Raw genomic sequence first — 22,302 nt, forward strand, 5'->3', positions numbered from 1 at the left:
TGAAAGGTGTTGCTAAAATGAATTGTGTCTTTTCAGTACTGATAAACTAACTTGTTTTTTCAAAGCTTTCAACTAGAAAGAATATCAGGTGTTTGTCAGAGATTTAAATTGTATAATATTACAACAAGAACAGATACACTCACAACATCATGCACTTCCTTATCATTTTCACCACAACACACAGTGTCCACTTGCTTCAAAGTTACAGTTATAGTTAAACGAGGCTACAAAGATACATTTTTTACCTTCAAAACAGTTGCACCACAGCTTAACTTTTCAAGTTGAGTAACATGTACTGCTAATCTTCTTTTAGTTGCAACAAGATTGTTCATTGTACTAGAATGTTTCTCTTAACAATAAATACACCTTGTTTGACAGTTTAACATATAGGTTGTGAGTTGCCTTTTTTATTTAAATACGAGCAATGATCATTATTATTTCACTCTTCATTATTTTGATGTTAGTTTGCAAAATACATCTAACAGGCCTATCTGTGCATTGTATTGACTGCATGAAGAGTATGCAAAAGACATAAACAAAAAAAATGAAAAAAAATCTGTTGTACAAAAAAATTTAGTTTCTTTTCAAGTCAAGCCTAAAAAAAAACAAAAAAAAAGTTTGGATCATTCTGTGAGGCCACTTTATTGCTCTGTATTTTTGCCCTGCTGTACAGTCCATTGCTGTGGCATATTTTGCACATTCTCATGACCTTTCTTGATAAAATAACATAGCAGTGAAATACTAATTACCAGTGTTCAAGTAGATGTCACTCATCAACTCTTACAATCCACATGAATAAACATGAGTGAAAGCATGCATGTACTTCCTCACTTCAACCAACTAATCAAAACATTTTTAAATGTCAGTGCAATAATGAATTTCAGTCACAACTTCTTAAACTTACTGCTATTTGACTCAAGCCGGCAAGCCTCACTGTCAGAGTGGATGATGTAAAGTATTTAAAGGCCAGATCTAAACTGTCCCTGTAAAAACCAAAGAGGAGTTTGAGTGCATAAAATACCCATGGGAAAGGTCGTAAATTTTGAGCTAACTTATCTCTTGTTTAGGAATACCAGCACTCCAGGTTGGGCCATAATGGTCACCAAGAAAAAGTCACAGATTGGTGACCAACAGATTTTATGAGAAATTTTCTTTTTTATTTTGGCGACCCAATTTTTCCCCTAGACCATATTACTACTGATGATCACCACAAGGCAACTTTTTGAAAAAGGGAACTTAGAGCCCTGAGTAATGAGCATCGTTATTTGTTCTCTCAGAAACATGGGGCACTAATGACTTTTTACGCCACAAAAAACAAATAACGAGTTCTTTTTTTTAACCTTTAACCCTTGAGAGTAACCAGCATCTAATTTCTCCTTACAGTAATGCTGCTGAATCACTCATTACGATCATAAGAATAAAGGAAGTCAATGCCACCCTGGGCACAGGCAGCCCAAGCTCCAGCTGTGAGATGATCATCTTGCAAAATAAGAGTCATGGTAAAATTATAAGAGTTTGTATGGGGATATTTACAACTGCTCTTGGAACAAAAATTAAATTAAAAAATTCTCAATAAAAATACCTAACCGTACTTCCACAGTGTATCATTTATTGTTTGACTGCTTACTATGTTGAAAAGAACCCATGTAAACTAAGTCTCGCCAAGGAGCACACTGTAACTCAGTACCCATGGTTCTGAAAAGTTACAGTGTGGTCCCTGGCTAGGCTCATGTTTGCAAAGGAGGCAAATTACCGAGCTGGTTTTCAATGATCGAGTGTCCCAATGAATGTGTATGCAGGTCATTAAAAACCTCTAAACTCAAAATTTTGAAAGTAAACTGTGGCTTAGCATTGGTTTCACAAGGAGGATCATGTTGATAGTGAATTGAAATGAAACTGCAGTATATGTGCTTGGATTCTGCATTGGATTTATCACTTCTCAGATCAGCCAAACGGAAATAAAGTATGCAGCCCTGGACTTTTTTTATGTAGCAAACCTAGCGAGGGATAACTTGCTAAAATGGGTTCTTTTTAACATAGTAAGCAGTCAGATAACAAGCAATGCACTGTGAAAGTAAGGTGAGGTATTTTTATTGAGAATTTGACTGTATTTTTTTATTCCTAAGAGCAGCCAAAAACCCATACAAGCTGTTATAATTTTGCTATGATTCTCATTTCACAAGAGGATCATCTCAACTGGAGCTTGGGCTGTCTGTGTTCTTGGAAGCTTGGATTGTTAAATGAAGTCTCCTCGTCAATACCGTGGAAATGTATAGAGAAGGGTGCGGAAAATATTTTAATGGTTTGCTCTATATAAAGCTTCAACACCCATCATCATCCTGCCTTTTGTAGATTACTTTGCTCAAAATTCCTGCACCCTGGGCCAAATAGTATTCAAATGCCCCACCAAACATCTCTGTAAAAGGCAAAATTACTACTCATTTCAAAAACTACACCTACTCAACCTTTAATTCTGAGCCATTCACCCGCAAAAGTGAACTCTTTACCTTTAAACAATTCCCTAAATAAAGATAATTATAATGCTTGTATTCCACCGCACACTTCTGCTTGAAACAGGGATTTCAAAACAAGCTGGTGACCACCAGAGTTCTGACAGTTATCTTGATAACATATCACCTGTTGCACTGGTCAAAATAATTATCTTTTGGCCCTTAATAAACTTTTCACGGTCACCTATTTATTCCATGTCTGATGCCTGTTTCAAAACATTTTGGGGGATGTTGAAGCTTCAAATTGATGAGTGCACAACACCAAAAACTTGGAATCTTCAACACTGCAAGCAAACACCCCATCAGTTCTACTTTAAATCAAAGCACATCAACAGTTCATACTTATCACAGATGGGCCCCGATTCCACAGGCCCTTTCACAGCACTCCACATAGAGTCAACCATAATACGACCATCTGGCTGTCGCAGATCCTTGTCTGTTAGTTTACACAGATACCTGTACAACATTAAAAAGCACACATTAATTTATACAGATGGGCTGACTTGCTTGCAACTCCACTAACTCGCCACCTTAGACTCAGGGTTGTTGTTATGAAATTTTGCTTCTGGCTGAAATTTCAAGTGAGGGTGCTTATTTCACTTTCAAAATCTTTTATATGTATGTTCCTCTACACTGCTTGTTAACAAATGTTTTTAATCAAAAACACATAATCCATCATTCCATACCATACAGCTTACCAAAGATAGTATAGTTTAATAATAAAATAGTATCTCAACACTGTTAAAAATAATGTCAGGCACCAGTGCCTCTTTCACAATTTTGGAAATTCCATTGTTTTTTCTAGGATGAGGGGCTGTTGCTATGGTTATTGCAATCATTTTTGTGATTGGTGGATTTGGCTGAAAGGACTAAGTAGGACTGGCTGCTTCAACTGTCCCATTATGGGTGTCCAATAACACCAACTGTTTGATTACAACTGTACAGAATGATTAGCAAAAAAAAAGCAGCTAATTCACCAATTACATTCATTAAGGAAATTGTAATGGTTATGATTAGTCTGAACCAAATATTGTACGGTATGAAGTGTGACCAACCTTATGACTGGCCTTCGGAGTGGAATTATGTACTGCATAATTGCCTGAATGCTAAACCATAAGCGCAACTAAAAAAAAGAGTAAAAAGTTCAGTTAGTGTGAAATGAGCTTTATGCACCAATCAATACGAAGGTTCAACATCTTCTTTCCTCCCCTCCCCTCCAAGAAACCCAAGGGCACTTAGCTGTTGTCCATGTCCAAGGGGGGGGGGGGAAATTTGAACCTTGCATGACTAGGGTGGGGAGGTTGAAATAGGAGTGTCAAGTCTTTCAAGCAGAAAACAAAAATACAAGTGTTATATCTTTAAATATGGAGTTGCTTTAGGGTAAACAGCTCACTTTTGCAAGCAAATAGTTCAGAAGAAAAGGTCTACAAAGTTATTTTTTCTTAAATGATTATTCTTTCATTACAATTCAGTCATAAGCTTGAGATAAAGCCAGCAAGACAAAAAAGATAGACAATATAATTGATAGTGGACAGGGTCAACCATACCACATTTCTTCAAACACTACTCCAAAACTTAAAAAAGGCCATGAATACGAGTGGGTATTGAGAATTAAGAATAAATGGAACAATAGGTAAATAGTTCAAGGACACATTGTAACAGTACCACTTAACCACAGTTAAATTTCCAAGTGAACAGAAAGCAAGGTCAAGGTAACGTCTGTACTCAAACCTACTGGCCCACACAGCCTGAGCTTGTCTCAGTTTCCACATCGCACAAAGTCACTATGACTATAACTACTCTCCCCTGGGTTACCCCCAGCATTTCATCAAGTTTCCCTAATGATTTTCCAGCACCCATTTATACTCCTGGGTGGAGAGAGGCACTGCCCAATTACGGTGTTTTGCCCAAGAACACAACACATTGACCCTGCCAGGTCTTGAACCCAGACCTCTTGACCTGGGGTCCAGTCCACTGATCAGTAGGCCACTGTGTCTGTGAACACAAGGCCATGCATTAATTTTGGAGGGAAATACTGGGCATCCAATAAGTTTTACCTGAGTAACAATGTTGATAAGGTGATGGGCAATTGGAAATGGCAATGTAGTTGGATCTGCATCTTGAAATGCTTCCCTGATGGCAGATAAACCACCATGGTCACAGAAGTATGCTACATTGATCAAAAGAGCTTCTGGTACTTCCCCATCCTGAAATTGCAAAATACTACATAAGCTAAGAATGAACAATACAACAATTTCCAAACACAATCCAAATTATGTATTCTTTTGCCCATTAAATATAATTTGTTTTTGAAGTGTAGAAGTGCCTTAAAGCATTGTGTGCAACAGAAAATTTGTTTTTAATCTAACAACTTTCAGAATTTTCAATACTATGGCAAAATTTTTGTTGTGAAGTCGAATAAACATTAATCAAAGCACTTTGAATCTTTCATGCTCCTAAAACTTCCTCCATGCTATATATTCCCTTAAATGCACATAAGAACTGATTGTTAATTACCAAAACAATTTACTTACATTCACATCACAGTATTTGGAGCAGTCTTTACTTGTTGTTTCCTACAAAAATTACCAATAACTTGATTACCAAAGAAAAGAAACAACTCCCATACCCAGTTCTAGAAATACATTAAGATAACTAAGGGTCTAGCAGTACACATTTCTTTGCAAAAACTGGGCTGCATTTTGAAAAGAATTCTCACCAGTCAAATGAAAAGTGCCTAATAAGTGAATCTCCAAATACAACCACTGCAAACAAAGGTAATCTAAGAGCAAGGTTATCTATTCAATCCCTGACATGATGACTTGTCACCTCTCCTTGGTCAATAAATGATCCAGCCAGGTAACACAAAATATCATTATCAAGGCCAAGTTGTTCAAAGCACAATTAACCTACATCAGTTTAGTGTATATATGAAATTTTGTTTTGTAGCTTGGCAAAGGGATTTTTCTTACATATTTTTTTCCGGTTAGTTGGAGATATATGGTAATAAAACCCAACAAAACTGTAGCTCTTATTATTACTCTTCTTCAAGGGAAATTAACCCTTTAACTACCAAGATCTCATTAGAAATCTTCCTCACTGTGTGCCATAAAGTTCCTGTCATGTTATTTTAGAGAATTTGGTATTGGATTAACTAATAATCCCCTAATTGATATTGTTCTTTATTCTCATTGTTTGTCTGCTTGATATTGTATTGATATTGCAAGAAGAAATTCTGTCTTGGTTACACATGGGACTAAAAGGTTTAGGTTATATTTCAATCCTTGATTTGTGCTAACGCCCTTTTGACCAACCTGGTCCAGGTGGAGGATATTGTCATCTTCAAACTCTTAATTCTCTTGACCTTTTTTACCTCAAGATCTTACTAGTGATTCTCCTTACTGTCTGCTTTACAATTTCTATGATGTTAGTTCAGAGAATTTGGTATTGCATTAACTAATAATCCCCTTCATGATATTTTTCTTTATTTTCATCACTTGTCTACTTGATATTGCACTGATATTGTAAGAAGAAATTCTGTCTTGCTCACTCATGGTTAGTTATTTGGTTAACAACACATAAAGAAAATTTACTGCAAATGAAAAGGAGAATTACTGATTATATCTCAGCAGTTAAGGATAACTGTGTCAGGGACAGCAGCACAGGTTATGAAGTCAGTGGATTAAACTACCAAACTTTGCTCAGAAGGGTCAAGAATCAAGAGAGCCATGTCAGCCATGAGTCCAGAGGATGGATAATGTACACCCCTTACATGCTGTTTGAAAGATTTTTTCAAACGAAAAAAGATAATATCAGTTTACAAAATGAGAGAACCTGGTGAATTGTTTTTAGTGTGTGAGCCAAAACTTTGAATTAACATGAGAGGTTATCCAATGTATATGCAGATGAAACAGGTCATGCCGTTTTATCCTGTGATCTGCACATGTGCCAGGTTCAAAGTTGCAACAAAGTTGTATTCGTTCAAACTTTCTTAAAACCGTTTTTATATGTACATGAAATCACGTGCTTAAGAGAATAGAATCCATAAGCCATCCCCAACGACTGCTGAAAGTGCGGTTAAAAACCCCATAAGCTGATTAGGTAGATTCGTCTTAGAAATTAGATCCCCCCAAAAAAATAAAGAAAGATAATAATAAAGATTAACTTAGAAAATCACGCAACCTTATGCAACAAACCTGTCGCAAAAGATGAATCTTTCGCACTTGATAGAAAGGAAGAGGCAGCTGAAATATCTTTCCCACAGCAAGGAACAGTCTCTCCTTTTCTGGTTGTGACCACTCGTTTTTCTTCCCGTTGTTTTGATCTTCGCTGGTTTCAGTTCCGTCCTTCTTCTCGTCCTCAACAGCAGGAACACGAAGCTCGCATATGAGATCAATAGCGCATTTCAAAAGATTCTGAAGCAGATCTTCCAGGCGGGCTAAATGAAGCTGATCTCGGAAAATGCACCTACATTGCCTGAGAGAAAACAGAAAAAAGACGTAAGCTTTCCATGAGCTAGTCCGCCGTGGGCAGCTTCACCACGTATTGATCGCCCAGCTGCACGTTTACCTACCGTTGTGGCCACGAAAGGACGAACGAAACTAACTCTGTTACATCCTCTTTTCCAAATTCAGGATTTTCCAAGTCGTCTAGATTGACAACAGAAAATCTCACAGTTAGACACTCCTAAATACTATCCAGCATTAGCGGAAAAAAACACAGTGAAATCGACAAAATTATTGGTGAATAAAATACCGCAAAACAGCCAAGCCTTACATTTATCAACGATTGATAGAAGTTCTTTGCAGCATTCTGACATTTTCTTAGTCAGAAAAGAGGAATAAATAACGATACAAAAATATAAAGGTATTTTTTTGAAGTTTTTGTGGCTGAAATATAGGAAGTATTTCGACCACGTTCTCGCGCCATTTTGATTTTTCCAGCCTCGAGCCCACTCAAAACATAGCTCCCTTAGATTCCTGGGTAATAATAAAGATAATACCCGATTGTCAAGGGGGTGGGGTGGGGAGGGGAGGAGTGGGGAGGAGTGGGGAGCACAACTGTATTCGAGATCCTGAGCAATTATTAGAAAATGCTAACGCTTTAATTATTTATTATTGTGCTTTTTCTATCATTGTGGAATCGTATTCATTAAATCAAGAGGGATATGGAGGCATTTTGCATTTCTTATACTGGTATCCAATCCTTCTCAAGTACACCCTTTTCTCATGATTCATATAGATAATGGTAATGGGACTGATTGGAGTCCAATTTGGTCTGTAATCATACGAGTGATTAAAAAAATCAGATGACCGCAAAGTGGGAGTCCAATTTGTAAATCACTCGTATGATTACAGACAATTGGACAACACAAAGTCCTGTTACCAATTAATCAGGGCACACTCAGGATGCATTCTGTCCACTTACAAGGCATGATGTGTTAACTATCCCTTTAATTGTTCTATTACACTGTCCAATTACAAGCATGATGTGTACACTGTCTTATTAGAGCTCAAATTGAGCTGGTGATAACCAATCACGTTTGAGAATTTTGTTATAGTTTTGATTGAGGGTGATATCGCATGCTTGTTTTCATTATCTTATCTTTTTGGCCTCCCTTCTTTGAATAAGTAAAACTTTAATCATTTGAGTTGAGTAATAATTCCCCATCCAGGTGTATTATGCCTATTAAATATACAGCTCCCTTGGATTCCTGGGTAATAACTGAATACACCATACCATACCTACACAAAATGTCATTGCACATGTTGGTGATAAGCTTCAATTTATTAACTTGTTACACTTCTCAATACAAACGCATCCAACTAAAATGATTCTAAGTAAATATATGATTAAATTCTACAGAATTACATATACTTATCAAGATACCATTTTTACTTTAATTTTCCGATTTTAATATCTGAAGCTTCTCCATGGCATGCAAGTGCTTATGACATGCTATGAAAACAAAGAACGATGCTTAAATATCTGAAAATGTACTCAGTTTTATCTGCAGAAACCAAGTCTGTGTGATATGTGTTGAATTACCAAGATGATTCTCAATTTACCTATAAACCATAACATTTCTACAAATAACTTCTACCAAAACTCTTCTAAACAGAAAAAATTGCAGTGATGTTTGAATTGATGTAATCAAGGCTGCGTGCCATTGTGCCCATCATCCTGGTTGGCTTGTATTTCTCTCTCTATTCTTGTTTTCTGCATAGTTTCAAGCATATCTTTCATTCTACTCCGAAGGGAATCATTCCAGTTCTCCAACTTGTCAAGACAAGAATTAATTTGATCCAGCTCCAAATCAAGGGCTTCATACTCTGAATGAAAAAAGGTTAAGATTAAAAATTTCATTAAATATCTGTTAATTGATTAGCTAAAGGTCCCTTCTTTCAAAGGATCAAAGCAGAGTGGCAGAGAGATTTAAAGGAGATCTGTCAATTCAGGGGTTTCAAAACAAGTGGGCGACTGCCCAAGTTACCCTGGCCACTTGATAGCATGTAGCTGGTTATTCTGGTCAAAATAATTACCTTAACAAACTTTTTATAGTCACCCACTTTTGCAGAGTCTAATGGCCCCTGTGTGATATAGAAGTCCCATAGCTTCTGTCATAAGAATCGTATAGTGGCCTTAACCGTTTGATATCCCTAAGAGTGCTGGCATCTAATTTCTCCTTAGAATATCACTCCTAAATCAAAGAGCTCCTGATTGCATCAAGTTAGGGAAACCAGAATGACTCTGGCCAGATGGACCTCTAGCCTTGTGCGTTTACTTTCCTTCACCTACCGTTTTATAACTTGGTCACAACTAGGGCGAACGAGACATGGTAGAGTTGACCCGACTAGATAAAAATTTCTATCCAATGAATGTAAATGAAGCACGAATTTTCACAACCCCGGCCTTGCATGCTAAATCAACGAGAAAAGATGTTCTGCGTAAACTAACTTTTCATTTTAAACCGAAACTGAAAGTGTTCAATCAAACTAAATATTTGATCCAGAACATAAACCGACACATTAAAAGAATTCTCCTCTTCCTAAAATTATTAGCTATTTTATATGTCGTAACCTTTGTCGTCTTCATCGGGTTCACCGTTCTGCAGATCGCCATCTACCACTTCCGGCTCGCCGTTCACATGACATACTCCGTTCTCCTCTGCCATGATGATGTATGAGTATTCCGGGTACGGAGACGCTTTATGACTACTGAATCACAACATGTTGAGGAACGAGGGGGCTGGGCACGATTCATCCATGATGCATTGCGCAAATCTGAAGCTCACTCCTTGACGTAACTGAGCAGAGAAGAAACCGGGAAGGTTGTGAGGGTACACCGGCCTTGTCGGTTTTTGCTATTTTCTCTTGAGATAAAAATGGCTAAATGGGGCGAAGGTGATCCTAGGTGGATCGTAGAAGAGAGAGCTGACGCCAAAAATGTAAATAATTGGCACTGGTAAGCGATCACACTTGGTGAAATGTTGCATGTGGTACTTTAAGTTCACGTGGCTAGCTAATAATATTGTCACTAGATACATGTATATGTATATATATGTTTTTTTTTTCTGTGATAAATGCTATGATCAAGCATTCACTTTCTTCCTTGCTTATGGTCCACAGGACTGAAAAGAATGCTACTCCTTGGTCCAAAGAAAGGTTAAAGTCACTTTTAAAAGATTTAGAAATTGAAACAGATGAAGGTAGGATTTGTATTGAGGAATGATACGGAATCGGAACTGCTTTTTCTCGACTTTTTTTAGAGAATTTGAAGCTTAAGTGCAAAGCGATCAGTGGTTAAAAAAAATCAAAATTAAAAGGGAACCGTGCGGGAGTGATCGGATTTTTTCTTAATATATTTATTTTAAAATTTTAAGTAATAGTCGACTTTGTGTTGTATTGTGACCACAGTACAGACACGAGAAATGTTGTCAAGGTCGTCTATCAACTTCAAGTAAGGCGACATGATTTATTAAACCAACAAAACAAATTTCAAAAAGCCGACTTTTCAGTTCTGATATCTTCTTTGAATCGGATTCATTTGTTTTTGTTGATGTTCAAAAACAATGAAACCGAAAAAAAATTGGAACCATGACGTATACCAAAATTCATCAAGACTATAGTTACAATTCATATTCACATGACTATATTGTTGCTGTTGTCATGTTTAATTCTCTTGAAAAGTTTCATTTACTTTTTTTCGCTTTAAGGAAAAGCTAAAATAACGGAGGTTACCAAAATCGATGGAGAAGCCTACGCCAAGTAAGTCCACGTGTCGTTCAGGCCTTGATTTTACTTGGTGCTTGAGATGTTTACTCAACTTTTGCCTTACTTGCTCTTTTCAGCAACAGAAAAGCAAAACTAATATTTTTCTATGAGTGGGTTATTACACTTGAATGGACAGGTTAGTTAATGGAAACACATTGTGTGACAAATTGTGTTTAGAGGCTGTATCCAACTCAACTTTACTTTAAGTCATGACAAGCTAACTTATCTCTTGAATGCAATCTAATCATTCAGGAACTGTAAAAGACGATGACAAAGTATGGAAAGGAAAAATAGAAATTCCAAATCTAAGTGAAGAAAATGATGCACATGAAGTAAATGTGAGTCAATGGAATGGTAATATTATTAATGATAATGATAATATTAGTGTGAGGGTTTTTAAGTGATGACACCTATAATAATAATATAATAATAATATTTTATTTATTTATTTATTTGTTTGCATTTATTTTTATGGTTGTGTGATATCTTAACGATTTTACCAACCCAACACATGTAAATGTAAATGTATAGTTTATGAAACAGTCTTAGGATTTTGTTTATAGTGGACAGTTGTATGGTCTGTAGAGTTTCAGCTGTGTAGTTTTAATTTGTGTTTTAAAAAGCTTCATATTTGTGGTGGGTTGATTTACCTTTACCTTTTAATTCCCTTGAGAAACCAAGTAATGTCTTGTCACAATATCCACACATTGATGAGAATGAAAAAAATGTGTACATGTATGTGAGCTGTTGTTTGTTTTTACCCTTCACTCCCAAGATCTCATTAATAACTCCACTTACTGTCTGCTCTATAACTGTTAAATGATGTAAGTTTCGGTGATTTGGTGCTGGATCAACTAGTAATCACTTAATTGATATTTTTTTTACTCTCATCACTTTTCTGCTTAATATTGTATTGAAACCTCAAGGAGAAAGTCTGTCTTGGTCACTCCTGGAAGTTAAAGGGTTGATTCTAAATACTCAGGTCTTTTAAGTTTGCATGAAGTACATGTACACTGTAAATGGGACTCGAATCAGTAAGAAAAAAAAAAAAGATTGAAGGGTTGAATTTTACATGTACACTTATACATACTCAATCTATTACCAACTGTATACTTCATGACAGAGCTCTTTTTTGCATATGCAGGTGGTAGTGACAGCTGACAAGGATTCAGAAGCAAGTTACAAATTAAAACAACTTATAAGATCTGTTGGTACAGGTCTGATCCAAGAGAAGTTGGGGCAGTATATCAAGGAACTCAGACAAGGTTCTTGCATCTTACACATAATGTAAATTACAAATTGTCATTGATCTTAAGACAATAAACCCAGCCTACATTATTACTCCCAGTTGTGTGTAGTGACAGGAGATGTTGGTGTTTAGCACATCCACTTCATGAGAATTGCACAAGGGTCAAGCTTGTATAATGCTGCAGCAAACTTGAGTGATATTGTATAATCGATTGGTCCAATGCATTGATGGTACTAGTAGCAGTAGATGAATTTATAGAATGAAAAAAACAGGACTAAGCACTTATTGGATAAAGAAGGAAGTACACAGTAGAATTGTCTGCAAGCTTGTCTGTGTCTATGCTTGTCGGTATTTATTTGTCAAATTGTTTGTTTCATTCATTGCTCTCTCTGTGTTTTAAGCTGTATGTCAAGGGTATATAGGCAAGCTACATTCTTGAATTCACATTTTGTAAATTTGTTTCTACATGATTTGTATGTCTGTATTTTTTCATTTAGAATTCAGTCAAGGAATGATTCTACCGTCCAAAGACAGCCCAATTTTGCAGAGATCATCTCCAAACAGTCAAGACAATGAGACACTCAAAGCTGCTAACAACTTTTCAGCCGGTTCAGGGGATACAAATAAAAATGATAGTAAGTCAATACATTCACTCTATCTGGGTGTAATGAAGGAGCTTCTTTATCTCTGTGGAGAATAATAGATTAAGTTAGATGAAGATGGGGGGGGGGGGGGGGCTGTGTTAACCTAAGCAATACACATAGATCCCTTTGTCTTATGAAACTAAATTAAAAATTTGCACTAATCCCTGGTCAGGTTAGTCTTTTAAAATATTTGATGTTTCTGTAAAACTAATATATCTTTTTTCCTTTGGAATGGCAATGGGTTGTTCTTGTCCTCACTTAATTGACCAAATTTATTTTCAGCAACAATGCACCATGCCAATTTTTTTAGGTCATCTGCTTATTAAGAACAAAATATTAAGAATTTGTAAACCTCTGATTTCACTTTCCCCATTCTAGTAGTTGAAAATCAGTAAATCAGAGACAGAAAATTGAATTTTTTTTCCTTGTGGTGACCATCTAAATATTATTTATCCTCTTTCCCCCCCCTCCCTACCCCTATTGGGTCTTTGGAAGTCATGCTAAGTTGTTTATCCTTTCTAAGAGCTAAGCAGATGTTTTCTTCCTACTGATTTAGCTGATACAAGTAAAGTTGGCTGCCCCATCTCTACCAAAAACCTGACCATGAAGCAAGAATTTCTCACAACTGCAGAAGAGTTATATGCAGCACTAACAGAACAGCAGGTGATGTACATGAACTAGTTACAACTCTTTACCCACTGACAGTACTCAATTAGATGAATATTATATGTTCAAGTATCTGAAATTATGAACAATTCATAAAACTTGCAGTTAAATCTATTGTAGTGCAGTGGCCTCATAATACTTGTGAAGTGCACAGGACTCTGGGATGAAAGGTCTGGGTTTAAGTCCTGGTGTGGTCAATGTGTTGTGTTCTTGGGCAAGACACTTTTACCTTCACAGTGCCTCTTTCCATTCAGGAGTATGGATGGGTATCAGAGAATTGGCAGAGAAGCCTGCTGAAATGCTGAAGGGTAACCTTGTTAAAGTTTGGTATCCCACCCAAGGGGAAAGAGGGGGTTGGTTAGTAATACTCCTAGTTGCTTCCAGCAAGATAAGCTCTGGCTGGACCTCTGCATCCCCATGTACTTTCAGATCAGAAGATTTTATTTTACATGTAGCACCTGTAAAGTGAAACCTTCAAATTACGTCAATTTGCATGAGGTTTAGTTAGTTTTACCCTTCTTGGAATGGCTGTTTATCTTTGGTTTGCAACAAATTGTAAACTTTCATAGGTCCATTAGCATATTAGATGCTTAGATAAATGACCCCACAAGCTTTATAGCTTTAATAATTACTGTTTTCAAATAAAGGACTTTATTTTATTTGGATGGGCCACTTGACTCAAAAACCGACTTTACCTTTACCTACCAATCAAATGTGAAGTTCACAATGTTTAAGCTAACTGTTAGAATTCAGGGAAGAATGATATTATGTTTTCCAGAGAAATGCATTTTCTGTATTCCTGTCTCACAACTGAACAAAAATTTTTTTCAGTAAGAATTTATCAAATGAAAAGAAAAGTCAATGAACAGGTCATTAAAACAAAGTTTAGCGGTTGTTTCACAAAACCACATTCTAAGTTCTCTTCAATTAAGCCAAACCTTATATCTGAACGTTTATTTTTGTGAACAGTGTCAAGAATCCCTGAATCCCTCTGTTTATGTCAAACTGCAGTTTGGGTTAGACCTTGTGTAAATAATTGGTCCAACTGGTCCATCAAAGTAAACTTTGTTAGTTTTAATGTTTGTTTTTTCACACCTTACGTTTGCCAGTAAGCCCAGACTTAATGTAAATCACCCGGCTTTTGAGCTCACGACCCAACCTGTCAAGCACTGGCCATGAAATAATAACCCAGTATCTGTTGTGTTGCATCCACAGAGACTTGAAGCTTTCACCCAGAGCTCAGTAAAGGTGGATGCTAGTCGTGGAGGAACATTTGTACTGTTTAATGGCAATGTGTCAGGAAAATTCCAGGAATTGGTTAGTTAAGATAGAGTCCTGTTACTGTGAAAATTGTATTAACTTAAAGAAAAATTAATTATCTTAAGAATTTCTCTGTACAATATTCTTACAAAATTAAGCAGACAAGTGACCAGAATAATGAAAAATGTTGGTAAGGGGATTATTAGTTGGCCCAAAACTAAATTCCCAGAACTAATATCTTAAGAACAGTATGGTAGACAGTAAGGAGAATTACTAATGAGATCTTGGGAGTGAAAGGGTTAAATTTTGTTTTAATTTCTCAGGTTTCAGAGGAAAAGATAGTAATGCTGTGGAGATTCAAGAGCTGGCCTGAAGGACACCACTCCACAGTGAAAATCACCTTGGATCAGAAAGATGACCGTACTGAGTTGACATTAGTACAGACAGGCATCCCTGAGGAAGATTTTGAGCGCACAAAAAGTGGATGGAAACAGTACTACTGGGAAGCAATGAAACGAACATTTTGTTGGGGGATGCGATACTTCTGACTAGAGTTTCTGTATGACTTGGCATTGTTTTACTTTGAGCATGTAGTGGTGACCTAAACTGTGTGTTTAGTATCTCATTGTTGGACTTAGATTGACTCAAGATTTTGTATGACCTATAGGTACATGTAGTTGGGATAATTTTTGTGGGTGGGGAAGGCAGGAAAATGGAACATAAACCTGTATTTGCAGAGCTACTTAATAGGGAGAAACAGACTAAATAAGAACCACTGGAAAGTCTGCAACTCCTTGCCCTTCTCACCCACTTTGTGTTTTCCACTTCACAAAGGAAGCAGAGTTCTACTTTATAATAACTTGCCCAACCAGCTCTAACAATGAGGAGGAAAGAAAGAGTAAAGCAAGTAGAAGAAAGGAACCAGTGAGCAGTGTTTAGCCTTTCACTCCCATGAGTGACCAAAGCAGAATTTCTCATTACAATATCACACAAACTTAGGCAGACAAGTGATGAGAATAAAGAAAAATATTAATTTGGGGATTGTTAGTTGATCCTATTCCAAGCTCTCCAAACTAACATGACGGGAATTGTATGGAAGACAGTAGTGAGAATTATTGATTAGATTTTGGGAGTGAAAGGGTTAAATCCCAAAAAGGCAGCTATTAATCAATGGGCCTCTTTCCATGGAGAACCCTGGTAAATTAGGGTAACATGCATTCTCTTCATTAATTCAATTTCATCAGTTGCAAATTTGTGCTCAACAGAAAGTCCAGGATTGGGAAACAGATGAAAACATTAAGCAGGATCTTTTGTGTAGCTGTCATTATGTATGTTCTATGTTAGCCAGTAAATTATAGTGTTGTTTTTTTTTTTTAAGTATCACCATTGCCTTTTCATGCAGAGATAAAGTAAGTCTATAGTAGGTTTCAAATAGCAATGAACTAATTGTTATGAGATCTGATTGAGCTGCAATTTCATTGTCAGCTATTTCTTAATAATAAACCTGTTTTTAGAGCACTTGCTGTATCACTCTGGTTTATTTTGCATCAGTGGGAAGTTATGAGAATACTCCTTCTCTCCATTCTAATTCTGTACACCCCAGCCTGACTGTACACCCTAGCCTCTGTACACACCAGCCTCTGTGCACCCCAGCCTCTGTTCACTCCAGCTTCGTACACCCCAGCCTCTGCATGCAATTTCTCTATACTGATCTACATGTATTTCCCATGGTCCTGATGGGGAGAATTGGTTTGGAAAGCAAGAGCTTCTTCAGACAGCAATTATTTTCTTTATTGTCAAGACTTAAAAGTTGGATTCAGTGGTGTAACTGTTAGGATAACTTTGATATTGGCACTCTGATTTGTTAAAAGAAACAGCTTAAAACAAGAGATAACTACATGTATTAATATTACTCACCTGTTCTAGTGATGTTGTCAGAGAAATAACTCAATGGCAGAAGGTGAAAAGACCACAAAGAAATAAGTATAGGTAATAACATGATTTCGAGTGCAATCTTGTGTTAATAAGCACAACTAAATTTTTCAAAGACAAAATTGCACAAGCCTATAGGGTGAGTGCAATTTTGTTGTCTTCAAAAAATTTACAAGTGCTTATTGCGCCAAATTTTAGAAGAAATCATATTGTTACTTGTTACTAATTTACCTGAAAAAAATCTTCAGATAAAGTCAAGACAGAATTTTGTAATTTGCACTCCTGTTACAACTTTGCACTTGTGTTACGTGAAAATTGCACTTGTTTTACTTCACCCAGGACACTGCTCAGCTTTTCCATAATCCTTTTAACCCTTTAATCCCTAAGAGTGACAAGGTTCTAATTTCTTATATTAAAGTTCACACGGCAACCAGGTGGACAATCAGACATAGTTTGATGCTACTCTGGTTTGCAGATTTAATGAATGTAACCGAAGAAGTTACAATTCATAGACCCAACATTTCGACACTCCTGTCTAGTGCCTTCATCAGGGGTGATCTAAACGCTGCAACAAGAGGTCCTTTTATATGAATTGTAACTTCTTCGGTTACATTCATTAAATCTGCAAACCAGAGTAGCATCAGACTATGTCTGTTCTAATTTCTCTTTACAATCTATCCCTTGAATCAAATGTTTAGTTGCGAGAGTAAAGGAAATGATCAGTAACTAATAAAGCTCTTGATGGTTTTACAAATTCTCCTTGTTAGAACCTAGGAAATGTATAGAGAACAGTAGAGAGAACATGCATAATGATGTTAGGGTGTAAAGAGTTAAACCAAATGACTTCAAACTGATGAGGCAGCATATTCAGTTAGGAATGAAATATAAAGTTCTTTAATTAATGATGAAAATTTGCAAACTTGGAAGACTTAACTTAAAATACCTTTTTTTTTTAAAAATACAGGTCTTCATAACCATAAAGTATAGACATGTCTGTGGAATGTAAATACCAAACACTCATAATCAGCATTTATAAAAACTCTATACAAAGAATTTTTATTCTGGTTTGTTATGCCTATCAAACATTCCTGCATATATCTTTTTCTCTCTTTCTTTCATCTTCTTCAACTCCACATCTAGAGATGCCAGCATTTTCTTTATACTCGAATCTAATGAAAACATAACAAAGAAGACACTAATAAGAACCAAACAGAATTAAGAAAGATGTTCTTTCGTCTTGTCACAAGCGTGGGACAAAGAAAAAATTCTGAGTCCTGATGAGGAATTTGCGCTTCGATGCTCTACCTCTGAGCCACAGAGACACTATGGTGAGTGAGGTCTATTACGAAGTTCATATGACACGCATCCTGCATACTGCTAGGATCAGCAATGTCGATAGCGTAATTTCTTAGATAGAAATAGTAGAGCTGGTAAGTTTTGTTCGATTCCTCAAAGGGACCCAGAATTTTTTCTTTGTCCTACGCTCATGACAAGATGAAAAAACATCTTTCTTAATTCTTTACCGAGCTCAAAACTTACCATCTCTACTATTTCTATCTAAAGAACCAAACACTTATCAATAATATAAAACCCACTCTTTTAACACTTCAACTCCCAAGATCCAATTGCTAATTCTCCTCTTTAGCTGCCACACATTTCCTGTGAGTGACCAAGACATAATTTCTCCTCACAATATCAATACAAAATCAAGCAGACAAGTGATGAGAATGAAGAACAATATCAATTAGGGGATTAATAGTTAATCCAGTATCAAATTCTCTGAACTACCATCACAAGAATTATATGGCAGATAGTAAAGAGAATTACTAATAAGATCTTAGGAGTTAAAGGGTTAAGAGAATTTGGTGTAAGACCAAGATAACTTCTTTCTGATAAGTTTGAGTATTCTTATCACCCATTTGCTGGATAATGTTGGATATATAAGGAAGAAGTTACAGGTTTATCACTTTTGGTCATATGTAATTGTGAGTGAGGATGGGGAGGGGGGAGGGGGGAGGGGGGAGGGGGGAGGGGGGAGGGGGGAGGGGGAGGGGGAGGGTTGTTGGTCATTAACTAATTAAAAACAATTTTTTCCCAGCTTCCCTTTCACCATTAACTGTTGAACTTCCAAGATCTGATTGCTACTTCTCCCCCCTAGCCACTACACATTTTCTTGTAAATTAGTAACGATAATTTGGTGTTACATCAAGGTAACAACTTGTACCTGATAGCTTTGAGTATTCTCATTATCTGTTTGCTGGATAATGTATGGATATTATAGGGGAGAAATTACATGTTGATCACATTTGGGAGTTAAAGTTATTGCTTGTAACAGCCAAGTTTTTCCTTCTTCCTATTTGTCTTCTTTCTCTCGAGTCTACTACAGTCTTAATATTCATCAACATGTTAGCTTTCACCTACTAGCTTGCCAGTGATCAGACAGGATTAAGAACTATCATAAACAATGGCATCGACTTTGAGCATATTCAAGCTGCTTCAAAATTGGTCATGATTGGTGATGGCAAAATAATGACAATTTATGTTCAAATGTGTATGATCACTGGATATGTTATAAACTATTGACTCTGACGTAATGGCACAACTTACCTTCAGGTTCCAATTCCTCTGCAGCTTTTAAGTCTCTTTCTGCTTTCTCTAGGTCATTTAGATGGAAGTAAGCTTGGCCTCTTCTAAACAAGGCTTTGGCATTTGATGGTTGAATTTTTAGGGCCTACAAGATGTTCAAAAGGAAACCTCTTTAAAGTTACTATCTTTTTTTTTTTTTCTTTTTTTTCTTGCACAGTTCCATGCATCATCCACCAAAAAGGGAAAAAAAACCACCATACAAGCCTCATTGTTCAAAGGTTGAGTAAAGCTATTTACAGGATTAATCTCTATCTGATGGATAGTACATGACATTTTGTTGATGGTTATCCACTAGATAGCCTTATCCATCCTTTGAAAGACTTGGCCCAGGAGGATAGAGTTTCTGCTTTCCTTAACACTAATCAAAGTAACTAACAATTCATTTTCAGAGTAGACTTAGACAAGCAACTAGACCTGACAGTCTGTACAACAACTTTGATATGCACACAGACCAGAACTGGATGAGATAACATGTAACAGAAGATAAACCATTTCCCAGTAAGGAAGAAGGGGAAGGAGGGAGGGGGGTTGGCAAAGAGGAGAGTGAAAGGGAAGGAGCAAGTACAGTCCTCAGTTACACATTCAGAGCTTTCAGTAAGACTCACTTACTTACTCACAGCAGTCTTAATCCTGTACGCAAGCTCTCGTGTTTGAGTATTGCCTTATGCTAGTCTGTAGAGTATGGCAGAGCTTTACAAGATTTTGTGCATGCTATGGAAATTCTGTTGTAGTATTTTATGGTAGGAAGGAAAAAATTGTGAGTGAATCTGCCAAACTCTGCAGAAAGGGCTTTACAGCCTTTTTCTGAGCACTGCCACCTATCACATCATCAGAAGCCCCTTGTGGCCAAAGGCTATTGAAATCCCTCCACATGCTAGTTTGAAAGACTAGAACAGACTTTACCCTAATTAAAATGGAGTACCTGCCGCACAGGTTTTGTAAGATATCATCAGTTTTTTATTTAATTAACAAAGTGCAAGGTGACCTGCACCCCGATAATCAATTATCTACGCCCTTGAATTTTCGTTATAATACGTCATGGAATAGAATTTACCGTCCTACCTCATTGCAGTAATGTATTGTCCGATCCCAACGATTGTCTTTGAGTAAACACGCTAGAAATTTTTGAGACATTAAATTGAGAAAAAAAAAGCATGAATCGTAAAACTGAATTAAGAGTAAAGGTAGGCCTCAGCGTGTTAAGGGAGAACATTCCAAGCAAAAGAAAATTTTCCTCAAACTACCGGCTAAATTGTTGTAGCAACTAAACTGAACTTGGTAAATTTTTTCTTTGTCTTCCTCAGAAATGTCTCTCCCGGCCGAGTCCAGTCCAAATACAAACGGCCGATCGATAAGCCCTTTCACGTGCAGTAATGCCTTATGATAACTTTTCATTGCATCCCTGTAGTCTTTTTTCTTGAAATATTCGTTCCCCTCCACTTTAAGAGTGACTCCTCGCTCAATTTTTTCCTTTGTACTCAATCTTGAAGTTCCAGCCGTTAGTTCTTCTTCCACAGCCGCCATGTTTTCTGAGTGACCTGGCAATGCCGTGTTCCGCTGCTTCGCTGCACGTCCGCTGATATGCTAATTTAGGAGCTGAATCGATAGGGGCGCTCGACAGACTACGCCGATCGAAAAGGCGGGACTGCCCATAGTGAGTCTACGTCAAGTGGTGCTTCTGCTACACATGGTGCACCACATGTCACACAGTTTCCAGTTCGTGATACTATTTTGGGCCAAACCATCCATTTCTGCAACCGTCCACTCACAGACGGAAAGTTGTGCTTTTCTTTTCAAACTATTGCACTTTCATGTAACATAACTAGGCTTTGAGTCAGCGTCGAAGTCAAGAAACTTTGGTAGATTCAGTCGAAAAACTCAGCTCGAATGATTAGTTACTTAGAGTTGGAAAGCAAAGTTCATTCTTACGCTCCAGTGGTTCTTTTGAAAACAAAACTAGATTAAAAGACCATTATGGCCAAGATCTTAATCGGTCAACAGGACAGCCTTTAGGACAGCACATACTAGTGTTTGTTCCCGACCCCAAAATAACTCCTGAAATTGGCTATTTGATTGTATTGTTCGCTCAAAGCTATTAGAAATTATACCGCTTAGGTCAGTTTGGTGCAGAGCGTTTGAAATTTTGTCCTTCCTTCTGCGCAAAGCAGGTCGCAACAAAAAAAGCTTGATTACATTTTGATTAATTGTTCGCTTAAATTAAAGGGTAATTAAAGGGTAATTTAGTACCATCAACTGAGTTGATAACGTAAATTGGCCATCATAAAGAGTTTAAAAGCTGACGTTTCGAGCTACCACTCTTATGAAGGGCTAACGATTTTGTGGTCAGTTTACTAAATCAACTCAGTTTAAAATACTAAATTACCTTGTTATACTCTCCCACCGACGCAGCACCACGGATTCTTTAGAAAATTACCTCCTTTATTCATTCATGAAAGGGTCCCTTTCTGAATAAAAAAACCAGTCAGCCGTGCCGGCTGGGTCTGGAAGATCTCGCCAAACCGGTTTCTCAAACAGTAATTAAGGACGCATTCAAACCAGTCGCTAGACACTTTAATTCCCCTAATTATTCTAAAAAGCATGTGCCAGTTTGAAGCCTTTCCCTACATCTAGGAAGTTCGGAGTGTCGCAAAACTCTATGACAAAAATTTATCTTTCAAATCGGCACTCTAAATCCCCGCGGTTCGACTAGCGCTTTTCATTCAACTGATTTATTCTTCTTCGCGTCACCACAATAAATACGCAGAATTATTTCAACTTGTCTCCTCGTGTTACTATTTTCATTTTTCACGGTTTTGGAAGTTTGAGATTTGAGAAAAAAAACTGCATTCTAAAGAGAGGGCAACTTACTTCATTTTCAAGAGTATTCACACATTGCGGTGTTGCCTCGTTTTAATGCTACGTGACCGGTTTGAGGGACGCCATTGTCCAGAAGGTTTGGTCAGACATTCCAGTCAAATTGATATCGGTTTTTGTGTCAATATATTATTATTCCTTTGTTCTGTGTCGTATTGTGATCGCACAATATGTTAGACTCGTCTGAAAACTACACTTTCATTCCTGCCATCACCACTGCATAACGCGGTACTTTCTTGTTCAGTCAG

The 22,302-nt window shown here is 37.0% G+C and overlaps 4 protein-coding genes across 4 annotated transcripts in view; 1 reads left to right on the forward strand and 3 right to left on the reverse strand.

Moving 5' to 3' along the window:
- LOC113682634 (ubiquitin carboxyl-terminal hydrolase 34) overlaps positions 1-7,464 on the reverse strand; it is a 50,311-nt gene extending 42,847 nt beyond the window's left edge. Inside the window, exons 1-8 of the mRNA XM_089212867.1 lie at positions 7,287-7,464; positions 7,084-7,159; positions 6,707-6,986; positions 5,045-5,086; positions 4,568-4,717; positions 3,566-3,633; positions 2,853-2,966; positions 905-983 (exon numbers count right to left, since the gene is read on the reverse strand). Coding sequence (XP_089068993.1) covers positions 905-983; positions 2,853-2,966; positions 3,566-3,633; positions 4,568-4,717; positions 5,045-5,086; positions 6,707-6,986; positions 7,084-7,159; positions 7,287-7,329 — 852 coding nt within the window. The 5' untranslated portion in view covers positions 7,330-7,464. The remainder of the gene's footprint in view (positions 1-904; positions 984-2,852; positions 2,967-3,565; positions 3,634-4,567; positions 4,718-5,044; positions 5,087-6,706; positions 6,987-7,083; positions 7,160-7,286) is intronic.
- An 814-nt stretch (positions 7,465-8,278) lies between these two features.
- LOC113682656 (bublin coiled-coil protein) lies at positions 8,279-9,694 on the reverse strand. Its single transcript, XM_027199821.2, has 2 exons — positions 9,591-9,694; positions 8,279-8,842 (listed from the first exon to the last, which is right to left on the reverse strand). The coding sequence occupies exons 1-2, from the start codon at positions 9,682-9,684 to the stop codon at positions 8,664-8,666; spliced, it is 273 nt and encodes a 90-aa protein (XP_027055622.2). The 5' UTR covers positions 9,685-9,694; the 3' UTR covers positions 8,279-8,663.
- An 84-nt stretch (positions 9,695-9,778) lies between these two features.
- LOC113682654 (activator of 90 kDa heat shock protein ATPase homolog 1) lies at positions 9,779-16,120 on the forward strand. The gene is made up of 10 exons (XM_089212968.1): positions 9,779-9,974; positions 10,139-10,218; positions 10,726-10,777; positions 10,861-10,919; positions 11,036-11,121; positions 11,928-12,048; positions 12,530-12,667; positions 13,233-13,339; positions 14,558-14,659; positions 14,926-16,120. Exons 1-10 carry the CDS (start codon positions 9,895-9,897, stop codon positions 15,148-15,150), a joined length of 1,050 nt encoding a protein of 349 aa, XP_089069094.1. The 5' UTR covers positions 9,779-9,894; the 3' UTR covers positions 15,151-16,120.
- Positions 16,121-17,400: 1,280 nt separating this feature from the next.
- Positions 17,401-21,081, reverse strand: LOC113682637 (tetratricopeptide repeat protein 9C-like). The gene is made up of 4 exons (XM_089213011.1): positions 20,425-21,081; positions 20,243-20,295; positions 19,142-19,265; positions 17,401-17,703 (listed from the first exon to the last, which is right to left on the reverse strand). The coding sequence occupies exons 1-4, from the start codon at positions 20,702-20,704 to the stop codon at positions 17,591-17,593; spliced, it is 570 nt and encodes a 189-aa protein (XP_089069137.1). The 5' UTR covers positions 20,705-21,081; the 3' UTR covers positions 17,401-17,590.
- Positions 21,082-22,302: the final 1,221 nt, after the last annotated feature.

Source organism: Pocillopora damicornis, chromosome 7, assembly GCF_964200805.1.
Source record: "Pocillopora damicornis chromosome 7, jaPocDami1.2, whole genome shotgun sequence".
Lineage (NCBI taxonomy): Eukaryota > Metazoa > Cnidaria > Anthozoa > Scleractinia > Pocilloporidae > Pocillopora > Pocillopora damicornis.